This window comes from Pituophis catenifer, unplaced genomic scaffold, assembly GCF_029215685.1.
Source record: "Pituophis catenifer annectens isolate HBS135680 unplaced genomic scaffold, rPitCat1.0.hap2 SCAF_7, whole genome shotgun sequence".
Lineage (NCBI taxonomy): Eukaryota > Metazoa > Chordata > Lepidosauria > Squamata > Colubridae > Pituophis > Pituophis catenifer.
This window is the reverse complement of record NW_027256887.1, coordinates 57,402,777-57,427,197: the sequence shown is the minus strand read 5'-3', so window position 1 is coordinate 57,427,197 and position 24,421 is coordinate 57,402,777. Positions and strand designations below refer to the sequence as shown.

At 38.4% G+C, this 24,421-nt stretch overlaps 2 protein-coding genes across 3 annotated transcripts; both read right to left on the bottom strand.

The window, feature by feature from the left end:
• Window positions 1-1,975: 1,975 nt before the first annotated feature.
• CYREN (cell cycle regulator of NHEJ) lies at window positions 1,976-6,109 on the bottom strand. Of its 2 annotated transcripts, none has more exons than XM_070946860.1 (5): window positions 6,017-6,109; window positions 5,288-5,425; window positions 4,446-4,569; window positions 2,849-2,915; window positions 1,976-2,512 (listed from the first exon to the last, which is right to left on the bottom strand). In XM_070946860.1, the coding sequence occupies exons 3-5, from the start codon at window positions 4,565-4,567 to the stop codon at window positions 2,282-2,284; spliced, it is 420 nt and encodes a 139-aa protein (XP_070802961.1). In that variant the 5' UTR covers window positions 4,568-4,569; window positions 5,288-5,425; window positions 6,017-6,109; the 3' UTR covers window positions 1,976-2,281. The 2 variants fall into 2 exon arrangements, with proteins under 2 accessions (XP_070802961.1, XP_070802960.1); XM_070946859.1 differs by having other exon boundaries at window positions 5,987-6,066.
• A 1,869-nt stretch (window positions 6,110-7,978) lies between these two features.
• WDR91 (WD repeat domain 91) lies at window positions 7,979-24,150 on the bottom strand. Its single transcript, XM_070946668.1, has 15 exons — window positions 23,971-24,150; window positions 21,184-21,363; window positions 20,363-20,570; window positions 19,736-19,818; window positions 19,186-19,316; window positions 18,454-18,631; window positions 18,125-18,283; window positions 15,277-15,476; window positions 15,004-15,154; window positions 13,201-13,295; window positions 12,041-12,209; window positions 11,147-11,255; window positions 9,925-10,037; window positions 9,353-9,550; window positions 7,979-8,711 (listed from the first exon to the last, which is right to left on the bottom strand). Exons 1-15 carry the CDS (start codon window positions 24,091-24,093, stop codon window positions 8,547-8,549), a joined length of 2,262 nt encoding a protein of 753 aa, XP_070802769.1. The 5' UTR covers window positions 24,094-24,150; the 3' UTR covers window positions 7,979-8,546.
• Between the last annotated feature and the right edge of the window lie 271 nt (window positions 24,151-24,421).

The window sequence follows — 24,421 nt, the reverse complement described above, 5'->3', positions numbered from 1 at the left end:
TTATTGTATTATATTCTTGCATCATAGGAATTTAATCATAAATTAAAATATAGGTAATTCTCATTTCCTGACCACTCATTCAGCTACTATTCAAAGTTGCAATGGTGCTAAAAGAGGGGAACTTAAAACTGGTCCTCATAGTTCTGTCTGTCACAATGCCTCCATGATCACATGATCACAATTCAGGTGCTTGGCAGCCACCTTGCACTTACAATGGCTGTAAGCATCACAGGGCCACATGATCACCATTTGCAACCACCCATGCGAGCTCCCCACAAGCAGCCAATGAGGAAGCCGCCTACCCAGGTTTTGTGGCTCCTGGTGTTTTCTGTGGGAAACAGGTATCTGTCTCTGTTTCTCTCTCATCTTTCATCTGTCTCTCTGTCTCTTCTCTCGCTCCTCTCTTTCCCGTCTGTCTGTCTGTCTCTCCCTCTTTTGTGTGTGTGTGTGTGTGTGTTTTCCCTCTTGAACCATTTCCCAAAACAGGCGAGGGTTGGTTGTTTTTTTTGCTGATGATGTTTTTTCTTCTTTGGGTGCTTTTTACCATGATTTAAATCAAGAGTAATTTCAGGTTCCCAGATAAATGAAGCTCTTTTGTACCCCTGCTGTAGCTCTCTGTCAGCTGAACTGGCTGGCCCCACCCCGCCTCTCACCTCCCCTCCCTGCCTGGCCTGAGAAGGTAAGGGCGACAGTGGGAGATGAAGACTCACTCCATGTTCCATAGCAGAAGCGAAGCGCCCCTGTATTTACCTCATCTCTCAGGCACTTCTTCCAGCCCTTGTTGGTGCTGTGCACACCTTGGTCATTCAGGGAGTCACACGACTTGCTGTCCGCCCCGAGACACTGCCCAGCCCAGCTGTGGCCGATGCTCTGCGTCGTAATGAGCTCCAGGATGAGGAGGCAATGCCGTCTCCCCCATTGTGAAGTGCACTAAATTTAACTGTGCTGTGTAAGGTGCTGCGAGAGCAGTGGGCAGGCCACGGGGGTGGTGAGAGCAGCAGCGTTGGACGCAGCCAGGTTGGGCCAGGCCAGTGTCTCAGGGCAGAGAGCAAGTCGCGCATCTCCCCAAGCAACCGAGGTGTGCACAGCACCAACAAGGGCTGGAAAAAGCGCCCGCGAGATGAGGCAAATTCAGGGACACTTCATTCCTGCTCTGGAATATGGAGCGAGTCTCCATCTCCCACAGTTGCCTTTATCTTCTCAGGCCAGGCAAGGAGTGACTGGGAAGGGAGGTGGCAGGGAGGAGCCAGCCAGTGGTGGGTTCAGCCGACGGAGCCACAGCAAGGAGATGAAAGAGCCGCATGCAGCTCCGGAGCCGCAAGTTGCCGACACCCGCACAGTCATTCACCTTCCTGAAGCCTTTTTCTACCAGAAATCTCATACTTTGTTGCATGTGCCCACAACACCCCCTCCCTGGCACCAGGCCCCTTGTGCACCCTGCCTCATCCGGCAGAAGTCACCTTGGCCCTGCCACACTCACACCACAGCAGCCACTTGTTCAACTGTTGGCCTGTTTGCAAATTACCTGGGACTTCCCAGTGACTTTGTTGAAAACTGACAATAAGTTGTGAGGGCCTCAACGACAGCAAAGGGGACTGTCAGGATCGCCATCACCAAGCGATGCAGTCATGTGATGTTGTATTTTATGACTGCATTACTTAGCGCTGGAAATTCCAGTCCTAATTACTGTTGTTAAGCAAGAACTACCTGTTTACAAAATGTAACAGAGCTAATGGGAGCCCAAAATTAGAGAAATAATTTTCTGAGTCAGGAATCAATTAAGTCAGATACTTCAGGAAGCTGGAACACTACTTTTTCTATGACTGGATTCACACAATTTGCTAAGCCAAAATGTTTGCTTGTTTGTAAGTATAAACTTACAAACTAGTAAAACCTTAGGCACATATACACTGAACTGTTATTAAACAAACTGTAGCTCTTAATTTAGCATGAAAATGACCAGTGTAAAGAGAAGTCAGAACTACTTTCATTTATTCTTTAAATACAAAATTCAAGTCTTTGAAGTCAAGCAAAACAAAAGTGCTTATCAAACCAAGGAACCCAGCAGGATATTCCTCCATTCTTTCCCCAATGTATCCCATTAAATCTCCAATTATAAAAATAGATTTCCAAAGTCTCCCCTCCTGATCAGTTTATTTCATGAAGTCCTACCATTGTGATTTTCCATTACTTCACCTCTGGCATACAAGCCACCACTATCCTAGCTGTATCTCCTATTTATCAATTTAAAAAACCTAGATGTTGCTTATAAATGTTAAAATTATGCAAAGAAAATCTCCCTGACATATTTTAAGGCATCATCATCTTCCTCCAGTTTGGTCTCCTCACTGCTACTTAAAGAAGCTGACTGATCTGGAGGTGTGGATGGTACAGGAGGATCCTTGGCAATGTTGAGAGCAGTCCTTGGAAGATGACCATCTATCAAATCCTGTTGACGCTCTTGAACCTTATCTTCTGATGAAATCACATCATCTTCTATAGTCTTGCAATTCTAAAAAGGAAGCAATCATATTTTCTTTCATTTTGGGATGAAGCCACAAGTTTCTCTTTCTGCTATCTAAATAAGGATAAGTGAGATGCTCAATGCCTGGTAGAATATCTACAATCATGCCTGGTTGATAAATATATAAAGAAGTCTCTGTGGTCAAAAGAAATGTGCCCAAGTGTCCTTGAACTTATCAGTGAGTTTGATCACCCAGTACAATTGGCTGTATTTAGGCCCAATTCTTTTTTCCAATTCTCAGAGAGCAAGATGTTCTGGCAAAATTAACTGAAATATGAAAAAAGGAAGAAGCTGCCACCTGGGCAACATCTTTACATTGCTCACCTCAGCTAAAATACAAAGAGCCATATCGACCAACTCTGCTTCATTCATACAATATACAGTTTCAGTCCTACAAAAGAAAATCATATTGTAAAGTATGTACAGTAAGAAGGAAGACCAACCCTCCCTTCAGTAAATATCAATTTATAGACAATCAGCAGATATCAGAAAATGCACATTAAATCTTGTCAAATTCTCTGTAGCCTTATTCAGTATATCTTATTTATCTTATTATTTCAGTCTAACTATATATATTTTAGCCCTGGTGTCAGGAAAAATAGCAAAGACCAACTCATACATCAATCAATTTAAAAAAAAAAACAAAAGCATTAAAACAGTAACAAAATAAAAATAAAACCTGACAAAATAATATATTATAATTAGTGGTAATTACCAGCGGGCAGTTAGTGTCTACCTAATTTTGAATACATTATAACAAAATTTGGCAACATTCAAAGAAACTATTTCGTACTCAACTGATAACAGCAGTTGTAGATAAGAGTTCAGTTTGTCCACAGGGCAACCATCTCAAATATTTTAAAGCTCTTTCCTATATCTCAAACAGCTCTTTGCCGTGATCTCCCTTTAATTTTGGGTAATCTGTCTCCCACAATCACTGTACTGTATAACAAAATTGTGGCTGTTGTTTAAAAATGTTTCCTACTCTTCAAACTGTAAAAGGAAAGCTTTTTAACATTTAATCCTAATTTAACCTCAACTGAATCTAAAATATTTATTTATTTATTTATTTATTTATTTATTTATTTCATGTATTTATATGCCGCCCTTCTCCAGAAGGACTCAGGGCGGTGAACACAAGTTAAAAACATGTACAACAAAATCTCCTTTTAAACCAAATTAACTATTAAATAATACATAATAAAACCCAGAATCAGAGTCAGCCTATTTGTTTGAACAGCCAAGTCTTCAGGTCCCAACGGAAGGAGCGGAGATCAGGAGCTGTCTGGAGCTCAGTAGGCAACTCATTCCAGAGGGTGGGAGTACCCACAGAGAACGCCCTACCCCTGGGCGCCGCCAGACGACATTGGCTCGCCGTCGGAACCCTGAAGAGAGCAGCCCTATGTGAGCGAACAGGACGGTGAGAGGCAGGCAGGCAGAAGGTCCTGCAAATATCCCGGACCTAAGTCATGTAGGGCCTTATATAAAATATAAGTCAAACTTTCAAGATCACCCAGTACAATTGGCTGTACTTAGGCCCAGAGTTTAGCTATTTAGGATGATATATTCTGTAAACAGTAAAACCATAGCAAATACCTTTTTAATTAGTCACAAACTGATTCCATGGACTATATTGGATGTGTGTGAGTATACATGTGCATGACTATTTAAGGGTATAAAAACAAAAAGATAAAGCTGAAATCAAAGAATGTGATAGTTCTACAATTCTGGAGAAAATCTATTGATGTAACCACTAAGGGTCCACACTGATTGGATGTCCCCTAGTCTATCAATAGTTCTACACACACATCACACCACACACACACCCAACCCTCCTCCCCATTTGGCCTTTGGGGGTAGAAAAGGAAGTTTAGAACAACCCATTCTTCTCTGATTTTTAAGAAACAGGTAGGCAGCACACCTTGCTAAAGCTGTCTTTTTTTTTCTCTTTGACCTCATTTTTGCCCATTCTTCTGGTTCAGCTATATTTTTGGTCATCCATGCTGGGAGGATCCTCTTCTTTGCTGCCTCAGGGGAACTCATTTCTATTAATTCAAGAAGAAAGAGAACAATTTGTGCAACAAGAACACTTGAAATTAAACTTTAGCAATTGAATTAAGGGTTCCATGCAGCCTACTGTTCCTCTCCAAGACAATGTTTACATATCTCAGTCATTTGGTGGTAACCATAGGCAATAACTGAACTGGCAGCAAACAGAGCAATTGAAACTACTTTTGGTGTGTCAATCAAAAAACAAACTGGCTCATCTTTGCCATAGCTGACCAGCTAACCTTTTATTTTATAAATATATTAAAAAATAAATAAAACTATGCAATTACATTCAGAGTCACCATTGTGGGGAGGAAAGTTAAGTATCGTCCACTCCATTTGTGTTCCCTTTTCATTAACTTGCAGGGACAAGCATATATGTAGAAAAAATAACAGATGGAGCTCGACAGTTTAAAATATTCTAAATAAAGGGGAGGTACTGAAGGTTTTTATGTTGCTTCAATTTGCTCCCACTCAGCCCCCCCCCCCCCCCCCCAATGTTCATCCCTGGACCAAAAGATCTTCAAAAGGTTTTCTGCTTCTGGCTTCTACACAGCAAGTCTCTTGCATGAAGAGTTAAAGAGGCAATCTTTACTCTATAACTCAGAGGTCTTCAAACTTGGCAGTTTTAAGACTTGTGGACTTCAACTCCCAGAATTCTCCAGCCAAGTCTTAAAGCTGCCAAGTTGGAAGACCTCTGCTATAACTCCTTACCTGTAACAATCTGAATTTGGGGATTTATAGACACTTGTGGGACATACAATTCCTAAATTGGGCCAAATCCACCCAGTGTTGGAACTTGTCCAATAATAAGGGCCTCTCCACTCTCTCCCATGGTATTACGCTGCAAATCTAAATAGAAAGGAAAAAAAAAGTGGGAGTTCTGGAAGAGAACCAGCATTAAATTGTTTAGGCATCGAATATTTCAGAGATTTACCGACATCACTAATCACAACAGGCAATGTTAACTCGTTTGCATTATGTACTTGGGAGCCATAACGACCAGGCACAAGAATGATACAAAGCCCCCACCACAAAATTACCACTGGTGCACATATAAAAAAGAAAAGGCACAAATAGTGCTGTGCACTTAATTCAGCCTATATAGTCAGGTTCACTATGCTCCATGACCGCTTCTTCTTCCCAAACCACCACACAAGACCGCAGGCTGAATCCAATTGCTCCCAGTTCCTCGGGCGAGAAGCTGTGCAGTTACTCTTTTAAATATCTCAAGCTGGGATCCGTAAGACCAATAAAGCCCAGTTTTTAAAAGAAAAAAGACCGCCCTGCGAATGAAGATGCTTCGCGTCGCTTGGATAGAATGGAAAGCCGGAGCAAGGGCGGGGGCTTTCCTCGAAAAGTGCTCATAGAAGGGGGGGGGGAGAAAAACAACCCTCCCCCCCACCATCGCACCTCCAAACACAAAGCAACGGCATAAACAACCTTTCCACTGGCAGCCGGGGAGGGGGAGAGGGAGGGGCGAAGGGATGAGGAGCGCCGGAAACGAGGATTGACTCCGTCACGTGAGTTGCACAACAGGAGCTTCTGGGACTTGAATTTTAAGGAGACACCCGGAAGCAGAATGAGACGTGTGTTGCGTCCACTAGATTACGCAGGGGTCTCCAACCTTGGCCGCTTTAAGACCTGTGGACTTCAATTCCCAGAATTCCTCAGCCAGCTTTGCTGGCTGAGGAATTCTGGGAATTGAAGTCCACAGGTCTTAAAGCGGCCAAGGTTGGAGACCCCTGGATTAAAGCTCTTCGCGAGAAGGAAAAAAAATGATCAAAACCAGGTTGTTGTTTTTTTTTTCAAACTCGGCACCTTTAAGATGTGTGGACTTCAATTCCCCAAATCCCCTCAAGGCCACACCTTAAAGATAAGAGTTTGAAAACTCACTGATCCAAATGTCGTGTGGTAACCCCCCCACTCCTCCGTCCTTTGAATAATTGCCACAGTTCCTTTTGTATCATTTTTATAGGTTGATCTCGGAAATTTCCACATTTTTCATTTATCACAATTAGGTACTTTTTAAGGTGATAAAAAGGGTTTTTAGGTGCAGTTTTTAAATATACTTGATTTTTTCCTCTAAGAAATCTGACACGCATTTATTCTTCCCCTTAATTTCCTATGCTGTTTACACAAGATATTGAAATATACAATATCTGTACAGGTAATCCTCAATTTACAACAGTTCATTTAGTGACCGTTCAAAGTTACAACGGCAATGAAAAAGGTGACATGTTCACACTTACGATCTTTGCAGCATCCCCATGATCACGTGTTAAAATTTCAGATGCTTGACAAGTGGTTCATATTTATGACCATTGCTATGTCCCAAGGTCATGTGATCACCTTTTGTGACCTTCTGGCAAGCAATGTCAATGGAAAGCTGGATTCCCTTAACAACCAGATTACTAACTTATCAACTGCAGTGATTCACTTAACAACTGTAACAAGAAAGGTCGTAAAATGGGGCAAAACTCACTTAACAAATGTTTCACTTAGCAACAGAAATTTTGGGGTCAATTGTGGTTGTAAGTCAAGGACTACCTGTATTTTAGACTAGGGTTTTGTTTTATTGAAGTTAATGTAGTTAGTTCATGATTTGTTGTGCAATGTCAAGCCCTTAATAAACCTTAATTGTTAACCATAAAACTTGTCATAGGAATGCAGCCACATTTGAACTCCACATATGAGTTTCTATTTACAGGAATGCTTAAGTATGGAAATTGCATATCCAACTCAGATTTCAAACTGTTGCAGTGCGGGTTGCTGCCATTTGAAATTCTATCTGCTCAACGCTTTTCCTCCAGTGAAAAAGACCTTACCAATAATGACAATATTCAGCCTTAAGAGGATCATTCTGGGCTCCCCTCCCCCACTTTTTAATCGGTCTATATTGCACTTCCATAAGCATGCTATGGTTGCAATGGTGCCATTTCATCTATCTCCACCCTAACAAAAATAGAATGACCCTAAATTATTATAGGCTGTAGACCTGAACTTTTCTCCATTTCTTTTAACCAAACCACATTTATTTTTTTATAGACACTATTGTTCACCTTCTGCTTGGAATTCTGTTGTGTTCAACCTGTTACAGCTGAAGGCCATAGCTGTGCCTCCTTAGATGTATTTCTGAGTGTAACTGCATTTGGTGAACTCAGGCTGATGACCAAGAGTACTATTCACATTACAAGTACATCTAAAAAATTATGGATTGACATAAAAACAATTCCAAGGTATCATATGCTGGTGTGTGTTTCACTGTGTACAGCGTATTCTTATCCTCTCCAAACATGCAAATTTCTAGAAATATAGAAGAAAGCAGAGAGTTCTATAAAATGCTCGGCTTGCTTTCTTTCGTAACAGAACTTAATTAGGATGAACTGATTAGTAATGAACAAATGCCATTTCATAACATTTTACTATCATATGCTTTTTGTAGTCTATATCAGATGTCCAAAACTCGAAAGGAAAATAAACACTATGAATGATATATTTTTTTCTTCTAGGAGCATAGCACGGAATGTTCTTCAAACAATCAAAGCAACATAATGTAAAGGCAATCAAGTTTTCTTCTAGTACAAATGCAGTCAATACTGTTAGAGTTTTGAACAAGACTTCCCACTCCATCTCCTACCTGCTACATCCACAACAAATCTGTACTCCATCTTGGGACTAACCCAGAGAATTATGGCTCTATGCTAATGAAGACCAAGGGGAAAAATGGGTTGATCCTTACTGAAAGAAACTTGATCGGGGAATGTTTAATATTTGTTGAAATGAACTGTTAGAATGTACTAAGTGGCAGTAGTTTGGCAATTAAACTTAACTCCTAATTTAAAAAGAGATGATGACATTAAGACAAATGATTAAACCTTCCCTCCCTACAAAAGTTTGAATATAATAGTTAATACTGATCATTCATTCTTCTGTAAAAAAAAATTGTTCACATCTTGGAGCACAGTTTCATTTAAGACTTCTGTGCAAGTAGAGTAGTTAGTTTGATCTTCCCATCCATGGATGCAGTGAGGCAGGTCCCACAGTCCATGGCTGTGCACCAGTCCACAGTGACCACCGGAGCCCTATGTCCTCCAAGGGAAAGACAGCTCTCTAGTGCTTTGTCATTGCTATTCAGCTGAAATAGAGAAAAGATAAATCAAAGATTAGCAAGGTTTTATGGTAGAAACCACTTACCAATCTGGAATCTAAAATTCTAGGACAACTCTGGTCCTTTAAAAAAATTAGAATATTACCCTGGACTTTAAGCCATAGAGCAGAGCTAAGACAAATAATGCCAGAATGATTATTAAAGTACAATATATACTAATGTCAACACAGGCTACATGGATCATAAAATAGACCAAAATTTCATCACTCTATTTCTCAAAATATGCTGCATTTACTCTGTCTCCACTCATGAGTTTCCCAGACACTTTAACTTTAACAAGATATATGACCATAGGAAAGACCTATCTGATGTAGTTAGCTGTTTTCAATATCTATCCAGATGGCTACAAGAACCCTTCTGACCTTCTTTGGTAAATTCCACCCAGAGGCACTATATGTAGTCAGATTAACATATAATACTACATTTCAACGTGGCTACTTGGTTTTGGCTTAGACATGTGATTTCTAAACCATTTATGCTTTCGCAAGTTATGCAAGTCCATCAGATTGATGCTTATTCATAAATCATAGCTGAAGGCCTGGTTTAGAATGAAAAAAATCAGTTCTTGTTAGAGACAGCATGTAATTATCTTAACCGATAGCTAGTACCTTGTAGATAACACCTCCAGTGGAAGAACAGGTTAACATGTAGTTTCCTTCAGAATCAAATGCAAAGAGCCTTCCACGTGGAAATTGGACTTGTTTGTATCCGCTATAGCCAGACAACACAAAGGGCCCAGTGGCATCTTTAGGGAGACTAAATTCAGAAATTTTGCATCCGCTTTTATGGATATTCCATTGAATAAACTACAATGGTAGAACAGATCCCAGTAAGATATACAATACACATGCATTCTTTACTTTGCAATAGCACCTACAGATACAGAGAGAAAAAATCACTGATACCAGAAGAAACATAACCAATGGGGTCCCTACAAATTAGGACATCTGCTAGTTTTCAAAATTATTTATAGATTCACTGGATTAACAGCTTTCAGATGAAACTTCTAAAGATACAGAGGGTTGCATCGTCTTTTCCAGATAAGGTGACATTAATTAGATATAGTTACCAGCTATTTTGAGGGCCAAATATATCTCCAAAGAAAGACATATAAATACTGATATAAATAAATGTGTTGCTGTCATATATGTCAGTTTGGCCACAATTTTTTAAAACCTACCTTTCCATCTTCACCTATGCTGTAAACAGCATTCTCGTCATAGCTGAATTCAACAGAATAAACCTCTCCATCGTGGGCCTTCCAGCTCATAGCACACTCATGCTGCTGCATATCTGGAAGACAGAAAGGAAAAAAGTGCAGGTGGATTATCTTTACAGGCTTCTAAGTCAGTTTTTGAACTTGGTGTCTCTCTTGCCAGCCCTGTTGATACTCTGACAAGAAAGACTTGTGCTGGCTGGTATTATAACAGGATGATTTCTCTAGAGGAAGGAAACAATAAAGGAGGAAAATAATTATCTTTATAACAGTTACAATGTTGTTCAACATGACTAATTCCACTAACTCTCCATCTCCATTCTATGGCTATAGAAGTTCTGAAGCTTGGAAGACAGCTATTTGGTAACCTCCATTGATTTTGGGCACAATATGTATTTGTGGATTTCATCATTGGCTTTGTTTTGGGAGAAAATGGGAGTTAGAACTTCATTCTTGGGGGAGGGGGGGAAAGAAATGGTACTCATCCCTAATTGAAGCTACGTGCAGCAGCAACAACAAAAAGACAAATTTTGAAATGTTAACAATCTCTACCAAAACACAAACAATTATTAGTTCTGTTTATTCCAGTATGAGATAAGAAAGCAGAGAGAAAAGAGTGAGCCAATTTGATCTAGTGGTTAAAGCACCAGTCTAGAAAGCAGGAGGCTGTGAATTCAAGTCCCACCTTAGCTATGAAAGCTAGCTGGGTAACCTTGGGCCAATCACTCTCTCTCAGCCCAATTCACCTCACAGGATGTTGTCAGGAGGAAAATAGGAGGAGGAAGGTGTGCTGGATATGTTTACCACCTTGAATCATTTGTAAAAATAATAAAGGTGGGATACAAATAAATAACTGCCAAGTCTAACATGGAACCTGATATAGAGACCCTCACCCAATGTTATACATATACAGAATAATAACAACCTCTCTGAATGTTGTATTCTAGCTGAGAATTATAGGCAAAATATACATAAAGTGCACTACATTCTATGTATTAAAATGGGGGAATCTAATAAAAAGTAAAGGATTAAATGAGAATAACATAACTGGTTAACTTTTGTCAGTGTACCAGCCTTTGGCCCATTTTCCTACTCCTGCTCCACAACAAAGTGTCTGCTCAGTAACTGAAAATCCTAGGACCTACAGAATTTAAAATGGGGAAAAAAAAGGAACAAAGCCATTTACCAAAGAGGCGAATTATGCCATCTGCTGCTCCAGTGACCAGGAGATTCCCATTATGGTTGAAGGCTGTGCAGTTTATAGCAATGGGCTCCGGTTCAAGAGAAAATTGGAGCTGAAACAGCAAACAAAAAATAGGGAACACAGAATATAAATTGTTTGTTCTTTCCCAAAGGAGCAGTTACTCTGAGATATCCATCTGAGAATCACGTTGAAATGAGATAGGCAGCAAATAATTCAAGTAAGTAAGTAAATAAATAAATAAATAAATCATCCAGTTGTTCAACCAAACTTACATCTGAGTTTTTTCATCTCCCACTGTATTCTGTAAATACTAAATGGACACAAGGAGCTTTTCATATTCTAGCCTATTTTTCCTGAAAGCAGAAACCAGCTATTTATAAAATGAAAAAAATCCCACCAAGAGAAGTCTAAATATAACTTCAGATTAGAGAGGAAGGCTATCCTCCTGCAGATTCATTGGAGGAGACATACTTTTCTTTAACATGTTTTCTTTGCCGTTAAAAGTGGTTCAGCTTAGAATGATTCAGTGCTTACTACAACTGGATCTTTTCCAGGAAGGATGTAAGCCCTGTGTCATTCAAACTGAACAAAAGTATATCTGGCCACAAGAGCCAACTAGGCATCCTTGAGTAACATTGAATCTAGAAGGTGACAGTAAGCAAACATAAATTGGTCAACTTAGCATTAGATCACATCAACATTAAAGCTGCTGTGATGACAATTATTCAAATGCTTTAAGCAACCATAATATTAAGGAGAAACATATGAAGGATGTTAAAAACATTAGTTAAGTATCTTCTTTTTTTGAGCTACAGATTAAGAAAACTTTATTTTTATCAAACAAGCTCAAGGGTGGGGGGAAAACACATACTATACCTGCTGCTTCATAGTTTTGGTATCCCACAAAAGCAATTTTCCAGGAACTTGATTGATGCCCTTTCCTCCAGAATCTGATGTAGCATAATCTAGCTGATTGACAAGGCCAGATGCTGCAGCTGAACAGACAAAGGAAGCACCACTTGGACTACATGCAAGAGACAAGATCCTAAAATAAAGAGACACAAAATTTACTGTGGCTTTCCACATAGATAGTCCAGAGAACCAAGAGGGACATCAATTACTATTGGAGCTGACAATCTACATTGTCTTTTTTCGTAACTCAAAAACATGCATTTATACTCACTAATACTCACTAATACTATCTTCTTCATTGTCTTCTCCTCCAATCTCCGAAGATCTCTTAAATAAATGTAAATGAGTAAGAACAGCTATGGGTGACTATGACCAAATATCTGCAGAATAAAGGCTGTGTTTCAGCTCATGCTGCACATCTACAGGAAGCCCAGGAAAATCCTTCCCTTCCCTTCCCTTCCCTCTGCAACTTGGCTTAGCCTGTGCCTGACCATCGCACCACCCTAGAATTCTGATGATATAAGAGCATTGTACTTCATCCTTCCTCTTTAACTTGGGTGCTTTTCTTACAACCCAAAATGGAGAAGGAGGTTTGTCCCACTTACCAGAAGTGGTAAGTAAAATTATTAAAATCTTATGTGGCTCTTATGTCACAGAATTTTCTGATGCAGAGAAGTCACAGTATCTAAAACACCCCAAATACAGCATTAACAACTCCTCCCCGAGACTTTTGAAATGGCACAGAAGTGACAGAAGCAAAGCCAAAAATACACTCATGATTTCAATAAAGAAGAATATTTGTAGCTCAGAGTTGAAATGAGGGGTCCTTGTTGCTTTCTTGGTTGTTTTCTTGCAGATGTTTCATTACCCAGCTAGGTAACATCATCAAACTTTACCCTAGTTTGGCTGCAAGAAAACAGACAAGTTCAAGAGAGCACTAAGGACCCCATAGCCATGATTCCAATTCACAAATAATCAATCAGCTTAAGCAACAATCAATATGTCATGGAGAAATAAATGCAGATCTCAAATAGATGCCACAAATAGCAGTACTGTCCTTATTCTTGTCACAAAAATCATCATCACTCGAGATGAAATATAAAGGCTAAAGATCAGGCTTATACCTGGGCATATCTTCATCAATGCTAATTTCACAAAGATTCTTCTTGGCTTCAGTGTCATAGAGACGAACAGTACCAACTCCACTGCCAAGCAACAACTTCAAAGAAGCAACAGAGGAAAAACAGAGATGAAGGATACGATTGGTATTCCTCTGAAAATTAACAGATTCTTTCTCTCTCTCTCTCTCTCTCTCTCTCTGTGTGTGTGTGTGTGTGTGTGTGTGTTGGTGGTTTTATCATTCAGTTTTGGCCATCTACAGCTTGCTATATAGTATGCCTTCTTAAAGTTGGGTTACATATATTTTTAAAGAGGCCTGATTGAAAGCAATGCTGTGACTTGGAGGCTAGGGCAAGACCAGATCCTTGCATAGTAAATAAATAAATCAAACCTTGTCTTTGTTCTAATCAATTCTTCTTTAACTAATCTTGTCCACAGCCTAACCTGCAACTGTGAGATACTTTCTGATAAAAAGGAAATTACCAGACATTGTCTGAAGGGTAGCCTTTTAAAATCTTGCAAACATAAGGAAAATAGGAGAAATTCGAGGAGGGAGGGAGGGAGGGAGGGATGGGAGGAAGGAAGGAAGGAAGGAAGGAAGGAAGGAAGGAAGGAAGGAAGGAAGGAAGGAAGGAAGGAAGGAAGGAAGGAAGGAAGGAAGGAATCTGAGTATTTCCGGATTCTCCTGGTATATTATTGTAAGGCTGTAAGCCATCTAGAGTCACCTCCAGGAAAGACAGGCAGCATATTAAGTTTAATAAAATAAATAAAAAATTATTGCAGACTTTCCCGTTCTTGTATGCAAGGTATTTTTATTCCAAGAATTCTATAATAGCTCCTATGGTAATCTTATTAACTATATATTTAACACAAGGCCTCTTATTTATTATTATGTTTTTATTATTTATTTATTTTATTATTTATTATGTCTTATCAATGTTATTGTAATTTGTTTGATTGCTGTGAGGTGCCCATGGTGGTTGCCATGTAAACTTAATTTATTATTATTATTATGGATGGTCACATAGTCAGCAAGATATTTAAAGAGGATTTGCATTTTTATCCACCTGAGTCCTTCCCAAATAAGCAAATGTTGTTTGATGGTGTGAAAGGTCTCACAGGATGTAAAGCTGCCTTTTGAAATTGATGGGGATTTTGTCAATGCCAATGGTGTTCAAGTGGCGCTCCAGATGTTTGGGAATTATTATTATAGAATCAATTTAATGATTTGAGATGGCACACATTTAAAATAAATCACAGCATCAGCCAAGGAATACAAACAAGCTGTAAGAAACGATCAATTGGATAATCAAAATAGTTTTTAGCCACCGAATATTCCCAGTTCAGAGATCCTTATGCAGAAATCCTTATGCAGAAGAAACACAAAATTGCTCAGCAATAATGAGCTGATACCTGTTAAACTGATGGAAGACATTGGAAGAATGCTTGTTGGCCTAATATCCAAGCTACAATCTTTTAGTTTCACTTTCTGAATTTGTTTTCCAGAAAGCACCCAACACATAAAATTTGAATTCTGCAACATTTTTCTATTAATTTTGCATAACCCTAGTAGCTTCATCAGTGGACATGAAGATTATGCATGTCTACTGCGATGCCCTAAAACCGTAAGTGTCATCACAGCTAGGTATCTTAAGGTACTTTATGCCTAGGAACATCCAAGCAAAAAGGAAGATAGCTTTAGTACAACTTCAATATGGTTCCCTCCTCATGCACTGGACTAAAAATCATCCCTGGCCAAAATTGTTGTCCCAGTAATTCACCCACCCACCCACCCCACAGCTACTCACCAGCCTGTCCCGTTTGGTTGCCCATTCCAGAGAAAGCAGTGGAGACTTGGAAATTGAAGATGCTTTCGTCTGCATGATAGGATTGAAAGACCACACCTTGATGACTCCATCCACATCTAAACTGGCTACTCTTCGGCCAGAGCAATCCACCCTGCACACAGAAAGAAGATATGCTTTTGCATTGAGTAAGTTCACAAAGATTTGGATTCCACTCTACTGAGATGATATTGACAAATATGACATTCAGTTTTCTAAACATTAGCTAATTGTTACCGGCAATGCATGATGGATGAGTGGTGTTCTCCATATTCCTCTTGACTCAGAACAATGAAGGGCTGCTCATGCCTGATGCCTCCAGCATCCATGCCAGTTCCAAATATTTTTGTCTGGTTTTCCAATTGTTCAGCATGAAGCTCAGCGAATGGCTCTGTTTCAATGGCAGTAATCTCCACTTTCTTCTCAGCATTCTGTCCCTAAAAAGACACAGCCAGCTAGGGAAATCAATTAAACTATTCAAACCTGTCTTGCCCTAAGGTAGATTTTAGGTAACTAAGGCTACAGATTTGTATCCTATCAGCAACAACACAAATATTATTGTGAAAGTTACATAGGGCTGGTTATACACATTTTATGGTGGAGATGTAAAAAAAAATCAAAGGTAAATTGTATCACATGACTTGGCTGTATCTTCTGATTAAATATTCATTTTTATTAAGGATTCAAGTTTCAAATGTGTAAATATATTATTATATTACATTTACATTTCTAAAAATTTAGAAATAATCTATTTAGGATCCATCATGCATGGATGGTAACAAAAGTTATTAAGTGTCTTAGGAAAGATACATATATATCAGGGACCAAAAAACTGGCTAGATTAAATGTGTGCACTCTCACTTTTCAAAATATTTCCTTAGCGATACAATAAAAGGATTGGACAATATGTTTGCCTGTGGTCAAGATTTAATTTGTTTAAAAAAAATAGGTATTATTTATTTTACTTTCCTTTTTGTACTTTATATGTTTTCTGCTTCTTTTCTATTCTATTAAACCATTTTTAAAAAATAAAAAGCAGTAAATATTAAATGGAGGAAAAAATGGCTAAATATTAAATACTCTTCTATAAAGTATATTGCCATTCCTAAAATGTAAACTTTCTAAACAGCAAATACAGCAAATGGTCTCATGCAGCCTTTAGGGAAACAGAAACGGGAACTTGCAAAAAAAAATCACTTCTGCATAATGTTAGCTCCATGTCACAGAAGCATAATGATTTTAATCAGTAATCACATAGATTGCGATCACGTTGCATCCTCATATTTATGTTTGTATACAACTGTAGTCTGAAAAGATTCCCAATAGTGTACACTATAACAATGCGGACAGACAAATCAGCATCTCCCAGAGACATGAATAGTCTATAGACATTTCTACCCTTTTTCAATATGTCCTTACCATCTATTTTGTTTTCAGAATATGATTTTATACTATAGAATATTTCGCATATCTACAAACCTTACCAACAGTACCCTGGACAATGAATTCTTAATGCAACAATTGCCAAACAGAACGTATTTTTTTGGTTTAGAGAAGGTGATTATTGCCAAATTGAACTTGACATTCAGACACATCCTTAATGCCACATCCTGCATTAAGCAGGATTAGGCAGGAATATTTAGTATTTGCCATTTCCTCACTGAAAAATGGAACCACTGAACAATTTTGACACAAACAGAAGATAACATACTGTACAAAAAAAGGAAAAATATAAAGCACAAGCAGACACTTTTTTTCAATCATCACTCACTAAACAAAAATGAACCAATTAACCTTTTTTGTTGAAACAGTTAAAAATCAGAAAACAGAGGGCAAGATTAAAGGAACAGTTTTCAATATGAAAGAAACCAGACTCTTGAGTTCCACATTAAAAAATATTCTACACAAGGATATTTAATTTAGGTTGAGGAAACCAAGGCTTCTTCCAATATTGTAATACTCTCTGAGGATTATAACAGCAAGAATAAAAAAGTCCAAAAAAAAAAATTTGGCACTTTTCTTTGGCTGATAAAGCTAATTCATTTCATATGTACATGCACACACAAACACATTCAGCAACAAATTCAAAAGTTAAGAATTAATTCTTAACAGGAACCTTAATCTTCCTGAAGAGAGATCTCAGAGATCCAACAAAAAGCAAACAAACACAAAAAACTAAAAACTAATGAGACAAGTTTAGAATTACAAACATTTAGGAAAAAGATTGAGAACACCAAGTATCATAATGTTGTAATCTACACTGAAAATATTGTCAAGATTCTAATTGCCCAAATTAACAAAATATTGAAGGGCAATGGAGAACCTATATTCTAAGTTTATTTCTAAGGGTTCAATTTGAAGGACATTTTGTTTCTAAAATCAGTGCTGCTAAAATATCCTCTCTGTACATGTACCATGTCTTAGTAACATGTTATTTGCCATTAGAAAGGTAACTGTAAAAAAAGACATCATAGCCCACAGTCAGTTCTAATAGAAGAGGCAACTGATAGCAACTTTCTACCATTCTAAAAATAAGTAACTGAGGGCTTATCAGAATCCACAAGAAGTGTTCGTATAAAATGCAATTATATTTTCTGACTCACATATCACATTGCATCTTTTGGTCTTTCGTAATCAAAAATTTTAAAGAGGGGAAACTGCTGCTTATCTCTTTTCTATCAAGTTTCAAAAGCTGAGAAGGCTTGCACAACTTCTTCCCCTATGTAATATTGCAGGAGAAATAGGCAACTGACTAGTCATAAGGCAAAAGGCTCACATAAACTTCTGCTGCTCAAACAATTTTAGGGAAAATTGTTTGGGATATTTGTCCCTTTTGTGATTCATAAGAGAACATCAGCTGGCAGAAGAAATAACACTGATGTTTCACTTCCCCAGTTCAAATAGGTGACTCATTTAAAAAAAAAAAAAAAAACCAAACAAACAAGTAACTGCTCAGAAACCAAGGGTCGTTTTTCCTTACACCAATCAGCTGATTATGAGCAGAAAGCCACATAATTCACTTTACTCAGAAATACTCAGGAAAAGGAAAACTTGCCCTATCCACACAAGACACTAGCTGCACTACCTGGAAAGTTATTTTAGTTCCAAACTCTTTCTTTTCCTTTCCGTGATCCTGTAAACGTCTCTGATTCTGTTGTATCAAGGTAGGCTCCATGGAAACCACACCACTGACATGACTTTTTGATTCCTTGCTTCCAATTGCTGCCTCTTTCCCTCTGGGCACCTAGAAAACAAAGGGAAGATTTGACATGTTTTTATTCTCCAAAGCCCCATGCTAACTAAATTAATAGTTCAGGTACAAAACAGAATAGCAGATACAGAAACATTACTGTATTGTGTACTCTGATTCTTACATATCACACAGGGAGAGAAACCACAATTATTTCTCCTCACCTGATGGTTTGGCAGCTCTTTTTTGCTTCCCTGTGTGGTTCCTGTCTGTGCTGAGGTGGCTGCTGTTGGCTGAGTTGTTCTTGCAGGGCCCTTCTTGCTCTGAGGTAGCAAGGAAGACAGAAATCCTCCTCGGGCCTGTAGAGAATGTGCAGTGCTTCTCTGGCTGCATATCAAGTCACTAAATGAGATGCAGGGAGTAGTGGTAGGGAGGCAAATTAATGGTGGTGAACCCTAAATCTCCATACCTGACAGAAATCCCGCTTTCCAAAAGAATTTTCATTTATGTCACACAATGTTCATTTTCAGACAAAGTCCTGAACTAGACTTTTCCAACCTGCCTTGTTCAGAAATATTATAGGGTTCCAATTTTCAGGTTTCCTACTCTTGCATAGCCAGCTAGCTGACAATTTATAACAATATAATCCCAAAATTCTTCAAGGCACCCAGTTGGGGGATGCTTTCTTACATGAAGTGTATTTAACAACTCATGAAGATTTTTTTGTAAAAAAGGGATACCTAACCATCAGTTCTACGAGAACGTGGAACACCACAGAGAGGGAGAAGATGCAAGACAAGCAATAATTTTCAAATGTCTCCTTATCTTTCTCTTCCATAGTACTGGTATCTATCTATGTCTCTAGGAAAGCTGACTAAGTAAATCATGCAAACACTTCTAAAAGGTCCAAAATTTCTCTGGGTAATCTAATTGACTGGCCTCTCACATACACTCACAGCTCTGAGTCTCCCAGATGGTCCATGTTAACTACATATGAAGGAAGCTTATGTTGAAGCATCAAATCCTCCTCCTGCTCCTGTAGTTCCTCTTTTTTTATATGGGAGTATTCTGCTTGTAAAGCAAACAACTAGAAAAAAATGGGAGAAAAAATAAAAAATTGAATTGCTTTCCCTCTGAATGAATGCAAGCCATAGATATGGAAATTAATTGGTCATTAATTTCAAAACAGCAATTATATTAGCACAACTTATTAGGCAGGAATCTTAGTTTATCAAACTACATCATAAATGGGCAGCATGCAGAAGCATGCTTGCAAGCCACAAAGAAACATTTTTATATGACTCACTCAAGCATTTCAGGATAGTCCAACATACATTGCTTGAAATTTGGTTTATAAATCCTGACTTGTTTGATTCTTAATTCAAGTTCATATTATGAAGAACTATTCTTGCATGGTTTTTCTAACTACATATAGTGAAAGATTGAACAATATATTTCAGTGCCAGAACTGGGACACAAATCTTAATATATAGGTGCCAGTCTTACCTTTTGACAAAGGATTTCATTTTTTTCTTGCAGAACATTGTTCCGCTGACATTCTGCCTCGAAGTTCAGAATCACTGGCACAGGTAACAAAGGTTAAGGATAAAGAAACTTAAGATATTTACAGGTCTCTTCCCTTTGCATATGCACCAAAGTACTTTCAAGTACTTTCTAAGAACTTTAAATTTTTTGGGAAATAACTTTGCCTTCCATGATGCTGTTCTTGCCTTATGAAATATCACACACATACCCAGGTCCAACATTAAAAACTTGACTTTGTGAGTCCTTTTGTGCCAGGGCAATATGTGATCCCACCTGAATGCTATAATTTATAACAAGAATATCTTTCCCAGTAAACCACACAGCTATTTCTGAAGTTTAGCCAAAATTACATTCAGTTGGGTTTCTAGCATACAGTTCTAGCATGGCAGAGTGATGAATGATTATTTGAATGATGAGAGAATATATTAATTCATTAGTTATAGAAGCAGTTGTGCTAGAATGCAAAGATGATTCCTACTGCCCTCATAAAATAATTATTACTTTCTAATGAAAAAGAAGTGAAAGAAAACACACACAGAAAAGCAGTTGATTCAGGCTTACAATATTCTTCCATATGGAAAAGGATATGCATGCACTGAAATAAAACACTGAGAAAGTTATGTAGAGAAACAATGAAAATATCTATCCACCGACGGGAAAAATACATGGCAAAGTTAGGGTTTGCATCTGGATTTGGGATAAAAGGCAAAACAAACCAGTCCTTCCATTCAGTCTGATTTTGAAGTTCAGAGGCTTGCTTGAGAAAGAATTCCTGTATCTTATCATTTCTGTTTGCCTAAAATGTACAAAAAAGAGCTTCAGATATCACTTTTTTCCCCACAGCAGCAGCTGTTCAATCTTCAGCAGCTGAAAATCCAATTTTACAGCTCTCTAACAGAATAACAAGAATATATTTCCCACTAAACCATGCAGATATTTTCTGGAGAATTGTGTCAATCGTGTTTTGACAGAATGCAGGTAGTCCTTGACATGCAATCACAATTGAGCCCAAAATTTATGTGAGACAACTATGTGAGTTTTGCCTCATTTTACAACCTTTCTTATCACAGTTGTTAAGTGAATCCCTGCAGTTGTTAAGTTAATCACATAGTTGCTAAATGAATCTGGTTTCCCCATTGACTTTGCTTGTCAGAGGGTCACAAAAGGTGATCATACAACCTTGGGCCACTGCAACTGTCATAAATATGAGTCCGTTGCCAAGCATCTGAATTTTGATCACACGGCCACGGGGCTGCTGCAACAGTCATAAGTGTGAAAAATGGTCATGTCACTTTTTTCAGTGCCATTGTAACTTCGAACAGTCATTAAATGAACTGTTGTAAATCAAGGACTACCTGTAACTATTTTTAACTATCCTTATTCTGAAGACTTATTAAGTCGATACAAACCTGCACAGCATGAATGAGATAATAGCGGTATAAACTGATTTTCAGCTTGTTCACTGTAGGGCGATACATATCTTCCAGTCGACTGAAAAGGCGTCTGTCAAGATAACTCCAGTACTCCCGAAGGGCAGCTAGATCATAGTTGTGAACATACTGCAGAAGCTGGTCCACTATCTTGTCCACCTAATTAGAAACCCACCAAAGTAAGTTATGTAACCAATAACTTCAGCCATCAAGAAAAATCACAGCAATAATTAGAGGGTACAATTATCTGTCACAGGATAAAGGAGAGAAGGAAAAAATCAAAATCATGTATGTTGACCATGATTTTCCATGCAAATGCTTGCCTCCTTTATAGAAACAAGATTCAAATATATATATAATTAAAGTACATTTGACAGGATTTAATAGTCCACGGAAGGACAATAATCCATATTAAAGGGGAAGTATAGTAGTACATGTGGGGCTGTCTCTGTTACCCAATTTCACGTGGGCAATTTTTCCCGATTTCCCTACTTCCTCTCCAAAAATATCGAGGGTCTGACAGTTAGCCTGGCTAAGGACAAAATTTTACGAAACACATGTGCAACATTAAATAAATGGTTAATGGAGACTAACATCCTTTGGTTAGCTCCTTTCTATTTAAGTTTCTGATGATTCGTATCCAATATATTAGCCTACTCAAAAAACAAGACAATTGTCCTGAGAATCTACAATAAAGATTACTTCCAATTTCTTTGTTCCAGGATGAAATATAACCATGCAGTAGTATAAACAATGCAACTGAAAAGATGTCTCTCCAATTCCAAATGAAGCAAATATTTGAGGTAACAAGATACAATGGGAACATATCTGGGGTCCAGGATGCAGTTCTTAAAATGTTTGAAGAACTCCTAGCAGTCTGAAATCTTTATAGCAATAGACCTGAGAGTCACATAGCATTTGCCTAATTGTTTTAACTTTGAAAAAATCAATGGCAAATAACTGGTACAGGTATTAAGTACAGGTAGGGAAGCTTAGAACAGTTCTGGAATGACTTTGGTTACTAACTGGAACAATCCTTATTTGCTCCCTTCAAACACTGAAAAGTACCTCTAAATTCCACCTATCTTTAATTTTATTATTGAGAAGACCATAACCTTTGTTTTGGTATACAGGTAGTCTTTGACTTACAACCATTCGTTTAATGGCCACTTAAAGTTACAACAACACTGAAAATGGTGGCTTACGACAAGCTGTTTGTCTTACAACTGCAGCAGCATCCCATGATCACGGTCACATGATCAAAATTCAAGTGCTTGGCAACCAGTATGTATTTATAACATTTGCACAATCCCAGGGTCACATGTTCACCATTTGAGACTTTCCCAGCTGGCTCCCAATAAGCAATGTCAATGGGTGAAGCTGGAGTCACTTAATGGCCACGTGATTTGCTTGACAACCATAGGAAAAAAGGTTGTAAAACTGGATGCACTTAACTATTGCCTTGCTTGGCAATGGAAATTTTGGTTCTAATTATTATTGTAAGTCAAGCACTATCTGTAATTTGTAGCCAATTTTTCTTCTTTATAATCCTCTGTTTCAAATCAATTTCAGCTATAAAGGGAATTCAGGTTACTGGCCTGTGAATAGAGTAATATACAGGTATTGTCTGCTAAAACCAACAGAAATAGGAAAGAATAGGTCATTTCAAAAGGAACTTGAAACAGAACATATAAAGAAAAACGAGGGAATATAGAAACATTTATAATATGTACAGTAACTTTCTGAACAAGAGTTGCATCTAGCCTTTAAATGTTGGGTCAAGATGCTGCAATCCAAATTATTAGTTAGTAGGATCAGGAGAAAAATATTTTATTTCACTTACTTTTGCCATTCTAGATTAGTTTGTTTCATAAGTTTCCCCTTCTACCATATTTTAAAAATTACAATTTGGTAACAACTGTTCTGCATATTGATGAAGAGCTGGCTGGGACAATAAGGTTGGAGTCCAGGAATTGTGTGGTTTTTCTTAATTTTATTTTATTACTTCATTCTTTTTTCTCATATTGGTTTCATTGTTTGTATTTTTAGTCATTGTTGTTAACCAACCAGAGTTGTGGGCCACAAGGTAGATAGCTATACAGAGCTTTTAAACAAAATAATTTTAAAAGATCTATCATGACTGCACCCTGGCTTTAAAAGCATTTATTTCAGAAATTACATGGATTCCTTGAGGCTCCCGATTATGTATCTCTGTCAGATGAAATATTAAATCGACTTAATAGCTGTTAAAACTTTTTAATATGAGATATGTGCTAATTGTTTTATTTTGATTGATAATCTATTGGGCAGATTCAATAATAGAAAAAATATGTTTTATATATAAGGGAAATGTCAACATCTAAACCTAAACTAGATGCCGGAGCGATAATCCACGATGCCTATGGACTATCGCAGTCACTTACTCAGTTTTGAAAGGGATGCACTCTACACATGCTCTTCGTCTCCCCGTTCTCTGGGAAGACTGGTTCTAAAGAAGGAGCTGCAAGGGACTGGTTGCCTTCTAACTAAATCATTTCAAACCAGCCCCTGCTGAAAGGCAGGCCCGTCCAGCCAGAAACCACTGTTCCGGCAAAGCCGCTCAGAATTCCGGAGGACAACAATGCTTTCTCTGTTCCTGTTTTTGGCGGCGGCAAGTCAGCATGAAAAGGAAGACCGGGGAAGGGGCGTTCTGCCTGGACTAAATGCCCTCCCCATCACCTAAGCCTCCTCAACCCAGCCCAGGCCTTTCCTCCCTGCAATCCTCACCCGGAAGCCTTTCTCCTTGTCTGCCTTGATCTCCGCATCTAGTTGTTTCAGCGTGGCCGTGAAGCCACGGAACAGCAAGTATTCCCGCACCAATTCGTCAACACGCTCCGCCGCAGCCGCCATCGCGTCCCCGGCTCGCCGACAAGACGAAGAGACGCCCGGAGTTTCATGCGCCGCCCTACGCTCGCTCGCTGCCCCAATCCTCCTTCTCGCTCCGCCCCTGGGTGGGTGTTTTTTTTTCCTTCGCCCCCCAACTTTTTTTTATTACAAATGAATATTGACATGTATTTACAACTTGTGATTTTTGTTTTGCTTAGAAAACTGGGTCTGAGCCTTAAAGCATTGATATCCTCCAAAGACGTTCGTTCCTTTGACTGATTGCTGGTTGAAATGTTAATTTATATTGCTAGTCCATGTATGCCATATGCTAAATAAATAAATCCTTTGAGAA